Source organism: Carcharodon carcharias, chromosome 27 (genome assembly GCF_017639515.1).
Source record: "Carcharodon carcharias isolate sCarCar2 chromosome 27, sCarCar2.pri, whole genome shotgun sequence".
In the NCBI taxonomy this organism is placed as follows: Eukaryota; Metazoa; Chordata; class Chondrichthyes; order Lamniformes; family Lamnidae; genus Carcharodon; species Carcharodon carcharias.
The window spans coordinates 11,623,299-11,629,438 of NC_054493.1; the positions used below are offsets into that span (position 1 = coordinate 11,623,299).

Below are 6,140 nucleotides of genomic sequence, written 5' to 3' on the forward strand. Positions count from 1 at the left end.
TTTTATATATCTACAACTCGATGAAAAATTTAACAGAACTTCCTAAATCCTGAACCTCCACCACCAAGAAGGACCTGGGTAACAGGTATATGCGAACATCATCACCTCCAATTTCTCCTCTAACTCACACACCATCCTGACTTGTCTGATATCCAGTACTAGATGAACAGAAATTTCCTCCAATTAAATATTGGGAAGACTGAAACCAGTGTCGTCAGTCCCCACTCTCTAGCCACAGACTTCATCCCTCTCCCTGCCAACTGTCTGAGTCAGAACCATACAGTTCACAGGTTCGATGTAATATCTGATCCCAATTTGAGCTTCCAACCACCTATCTGGATGATCACCAACACCGCCAATTTACACCTCACTAACATCACCTGATTCTGCCCTGGTCTCAGCTCATCTGCTGAAACTCTCAACCATTTCTTTGTTACCTCCAGTCTTGACTATCCAAACACACTCCCAGCTGGCCTCCCACATTCAATCTCCCCATAATGTTGAGGTCTTGAGGTCATCCAAAACTCTGCTGCCTGTGTGCTTACTCGCACCAAATGTTGTTCACCCATCACCCCTGTCCAACAAAGCTCCTGGTTGAGCATCTAATTTTACCATCAATCAGAGTAACCATGCAAGTCCCAATGTCACTTACACGAGGTCAGCCCGCTGGATGTTACCTCGGGCACCCTGAGCTTGATCTCCGGTGTCTCCAATCCCAACTGCCCCTAACATCAGAATGCCTCACTTTTATACCCTGTCATGATCCAGCTCTGGCCACTGACTCTTTATCTTCTCTGCTGGGTTTTGGTAGAGAATGAAGAAATGACAGCTGGAATTTCTCTAATCTGTGATTTACAAGGACACGCTCCCTGATTCCCAGAAGTTAATTCACTTCAGTAATTTTCTCATTAACACTAAACTATCTTGCCGATTGTTAATTCTGTTATTTCTCATAGAATTACAATTTTATATATATAAACATCACACATTATAATTTAATCTATTTTATTCCTCACTCTGGTTTAATTTTCTAATATACTTAACAGTCAAACTCTGTCCTTTCCCTGATCTGATTAGAGTTTTCAGTGAGTCGATTCTGTGGAATGGAATGTCTTATCAGTGTTGCCATGGTGACCTGTCTGCAGTGAAGAGCCTGTTTGAGTTTCCAACTCAGACTAAACTTCTCTATCCCATAATACATATTGTTTCAGGCATTCCGAGTCATTCAGTCCAGCTGGTCCTCTCCTTGTCCCTTTAAAGATGGAGAACTGGGACATCCTGTCTGAAAACACATCCCACCCTGTCCATACTGAGAATTCCAGGGTGGATAATTCTCTCACATTGATCCCTGTGGAAAAATTGATCTACCTGTGTGCTGAAACAGATATTAGGGTTCACTGGTTAGTTAAGCACAAAGAGTACCTGGTCGAGTTTGGTCCAATAATTCTGTACATTTCACATACCCTAGTGACATTATTAATAAAGAGTCAAGTTAAGGGAGTATCTCCAGTGTGATAGTGCAGATGGATTATGGAATTATAAAGCAAATACATTATTCTGCTGCAACCTCAGAACCACTAATTGGCTGGGAAGTTGCAATAAGAAGAAGCCCACATATTTTTAAGGTGGGAGAGGCTGTGTCCAGCAGATCCCCTCCCTCTGGGAGGGTCAGGGCCTTCCTGCGCCTGTGCATTATGACCCTTCTGATGGAGATAGGCCGTATTCACCCACATGTAGCATTCTGGGTAGAATGATTCACCATTCATATGTTATAGAACGGAGGGGAAACTCATGCATCACAATAATAGAAAAATAATATAGTATAAAACAGTGAACATTATCCACAACAATTCCTCATCGGTGATGGGCAAACTGAATATAGTAATTGGAAACAATGGTTTTGATCCGAAGTTCAATACATTAATTTGTAAAGTGAATTGTATTTCTTTCATTGTATTTCCCAAATTAGATTCACGGCCTCATATTTCTTTTTCCTCTGAGACCCTGAACTCTTGACAGTGTAATAATGTTGGCCAGTGGTGATTCATTAGCAAGTGGACCAGGTCATTTCCCTCTTTCCAAGCCAATGTCTGTTAAAGATATAGAGATTGATACCCCCTCATTTTGTATCTATTTCCGACATTTAGATGGACAATGTTTCACTTTTCTACCCTTTCAGTAGTTAATGTAACATTCTTCATCTTTAGTAGGGAGTAAAATTCTGATGCCTTTAGCCTTTCAAATTCTCTTTGTCTTGTTCAAACCCACCAATAGCTCAGGACCCACGCAATCAGCTTGTACACAAACTAGTTAAAGACGGACTCCCTGACCCAGAGGCATTAAAAGAGCCATGGATGTAAAAACTGCTGGCTTATGCACAAAAGGTGGCTTGAGTTTCTGTATAATTTGGTTCCTAATTTTATTGATTTCCATCCCACCGCGCCCCTACCTCCACATCATAGCAAACGAGAATCACTATTCACTGGTTAGAACTTTCCATTCCGGGGAAGTTACCCAGCATTCCCCGCGATGGTGTCCCCTATCCCCACCGAAGGAGAGAAGCACGCATGCGCGGTACCGCCCAATGGTTGGAGCATGCGTAGTGATGACTCTGGGGACATCTCTTGTCTGTCGTCTCTCCAAACCGGGAAGAATGCGGGAACGCGGAGGGAGCGATGGAGTCGGCACATGGATGGGGAGGGTTTCTGAATAACTGGTGAAGGCCTCAAAACCCGAAATCGAACCTGCAGTTCCCGCTTTTGCACTTCGGGTCTTCCAAGAAATAGGCCCAGATTCATGGCCAACATCGTCGGTCAGCAGGGAGTGGAGTGCATGCGCGGTATTGGTGACGTAATGGGGTGAGCGCGGTCTTCATGCTCTCTGTTCCCAGCTGGGTCCTAGTGCCTGTCAAAAACTTTGGGCCCAGTTGATGTTTGCAGCCGAAAGGAGTCCAAGGGCCATGTTTATATTCAGTGGGAGAAGTTGCAGCCCATGTATAGTGCCTGAAAGGGCTGCTTTTCCATTTTTGGGTACGCTTAAGCCCCACAACCCTAACCTTTGGCTGCCCAGTCTGGAGGGGCTGGGTAAGTCAGAGGATCTTCTCCTGGCCCTGCATTTGGTTAAAAGAACAATTTGTAGATCCAGGATGAGTAGGGGCATATAGGAGAGGGTCGGGGGAGGTTACACGAGCTGTTGGCCTCTCTTTCACAGTCTCATCCATGCCTGGTAACCATGGAGGGGGAGCATGCAGTATCCACTGCTTGATAGTTTGTAGAACGTCAGCAGACAGCGTATTTTCAAGTTTGCTGATGACACAAAACTGGGTGGGGCTGAGTTTTGAGGAGGATGCAAGGAGGTTTCAGGACAATTTAGACAAGTTGTGCGTGTGGCCAAACACATGGCAGATGCATAACGTGGATAAATGTGAAGTTATATGCTTCGGTGTGAAAAACAGAAAGGCAGAATATTATTTAAGTGGTGATGTATTGGGAAACGTGGATGTACAAAGGTGTCCTTGTACACTGGTCTATGAAAGTAAATAGACAAGTGCAGCAAGCAATTACAAAAGCAATTGGTATGTTGGCCTTCATTGCAAAAGGATTTGAGTTCAGAAGTAGGGATGTCTTACTGTAGTTATACAAGGCCTCGGTGAGGCCACACCTGGAGTATTGTTTTGGTCTCCCTACTTAAGAAAGGATATACTGGCAGAGGGAGTGCAGCAAAGGTTCACTAGGCTGATACCAGGGATGGCAGGACTGTCATATGAGGAGAAATTGGTTCGACTGGGCCTATATTCACTAGAGTTTAGAAGAATGAAGGGGGATCTGATCGAAATGTATAAAATTCTAACAGGGCTAGACAGACTGGATGCAGGAAGGATGTTTCCCCTGGTTGGGGAATCTAGAACCAGGGGCCACAGTCTCAAGATATGGAGCAGGCCATTTAGGACTGAGAAGTTGAAAAATTTCTTCACTCAGAGGGTGGTCAACCTGTGGAATTCTCTACCACAGAAGGTTGTGGAGGCCGGGTCACTGAGTATATTCAAGGAAGAAATTGATTAATTTTTGGATATTAGGGGCATCAAGGGGTATGGAGAGAAAGCGGGAACATGGCGTTGAGATGGAGGATCACTGTGACCATATTGAATAGCAGAACAGGCTCGAAGGACCAAATGGCCTACTCCTGCTCCTAGTTTCTATGTTTCTATGATTGAACCACATCTTTGGGGAGACAAGAAAGAATGTTCTGTAGGAATTAGAATTGCCTATTCTGAATTACTGTCCTGGGCTGACAGTGATACTGACACTGTGAACTACTTTTGCAGGGGATTAGGAGAGGATAATTTGCAAAACTTTCTGAAGATCTGACAAAGTCACTTGATTCATCAGGACCTGAACATCATCGACATTTGCATGTGGAAGAAGAATTTTTTGTATGTTCTGTTGTGGGAAGATTTCAAACATCAGTGTGACTGGAGAAACACCGAGACAGACAGAAACACACCAAAATGACTGTGGAAAGAGCTTTAACTAGTTACACAGCCTGAAAAAACATCACACCATTCACAGTGGGGAGAGACTGTGAACGTGTTCTGTGTGTGGACGAGGCTTCAACTGATCATCCAACCCAGAGAGATACAAGAACACAGACACCATGGAGAAACCGTGGAAATGTGGAGCCTGTGGGAAGGGATTCAGATCCCCGTCTGTGTTGGAAATTCATCAACGCAGTCACACTGGGGAGAGGCCATTCGCCTGCTCAGAGTGTGGGAAGGGATTCACACGACTCACCCACCTCACTGCACACCAACTTGCTCACTCTGACATGAGACCTTTTAAATGTTCCAACTGCGAGAAGAGCTTTAAAAGAAAACAAAACCTGCTGACTCACCAGCGAGTTCACACTGGAGAGAGGCCATTCACCTGCTCTGAGTGTGGGAAGGAATTCACTCAGTTATCCAGCCTTCAGTTACACCGGCGAGTTCACACTGGGGAGAAACCATTCGCCTGTCCTGAGTGTGGGATGGCATTCACTCAGTTATGCAAACTGTCGGATCATCAGAGAGTTCACACCGGAGAGAGACCATTCACCTGCTGTGTGTGTGGGAAGGGATTCGCTCAGTTATCCACCTTGCTGAGACACAAGCGCATTCACACTGGGGTGAGACCATTCACCTGCTCCAAGTGTGGAAAGGAATTCACTCAGCTCGCCCAACTTACTTCACATCAACGTGTTCACTCTGACACGAGACCTTTTAAATGCACCAACTGTGAGAGAAGCTTTAAAGGCAAAATGGATCTGTTGACTCACCAGCGCACTCACACTGGAGAGAGGCCGTTCACCTGCTCTGTGTGTGGGAAGGGATTTGTTCTGCATTCCCTCAGGCTGAAACACCAGCGCATTCACACCAGGGAAAGATCGTTCACCTGCTCCATGTGTGGGAAGGGATTCTCTCGTTCATCAACCCTGCAGACACACCAGCAAGTTCACAAGTTGCAGGGGTTGGATTCTGCTCTTATTGCTGCTGTTAATCACATCCAGGAGTGAACCATGCTCATTCTGAAAGTTGGAGTTTGTTTCAGTTGATATTATTAATCTCTGTAACCGGGATGGAGTTTAATGTTCTGGACATAGATTAAATAAATCTGCTTTGTGTCAAACACACGGTGTTTGAGCCCTTTATTTCTCTAAGAGAGGAGGAGACTGATTGATATCCTGTTACAGACTGTTCCATTTTTGGGCCTTTTCTCCTTTGTTAATGGAGACTTGTATTTATATAGCGCCTTTCACAACTTCAGGATGTCCCAAAGTGCTTTACAGCCAATGAAGTTCTTTTGAAGTGTAGTCACTGCTGTAATGGGGAAATGCAGTCACCAAATTGTGCACAGCAAGATCTCACTAATAGAAATGTGATTGTAACTAGATAATCTGTTCGGTGATGTTTGTTGAGGATAAATATGAAGCAGCACAGCAGGCAGAACTCCCCTTCTCTTTGGAATAATGGGAACTTTTACACCAACTGCGAGGGTAGATGGGGCCATTGTTGAAGATCTCATCTGGAAGATGGGACCTCTGATTAGTGCAGTGCTCCCTCAGTACTGCATCAGAATATCAACCTGGATTTTCTGCTCATGTTTCTG

At 44.7% G+C, this 6,140-nt stretch overlaps 1 protein-coding gene across 1 annotated transcript; it reads left to right on the forward strand.

Annotated features, from left to right (window-relative positions):
- Positions 1–2,567: 2,567 nt before the first annotated feature.
- LOC121270623 (oocyte zinc finger protein XlCOF19-like) lies at positions 2,568–5,660 on the forward strand. Its single transcript, XM_041176011.1, has 2 exons — positions 2,568–2,858; positions 4,325–5,660. Exon 2 carries the CDS (start codon positions 4,654–4,656, stop codon positions 5,545–5,547), a length of 894 nt encoding a protein of 297 aa, XP_041031945.1. The 5' UTR covers positions 2,568–2,858; positions 4,325–4,653; the 3' UTR covers positions 5,548–5,660.
- The last annotated feature ends 480 nt before the right edge of the window (positions 5,661–6,140 follow it).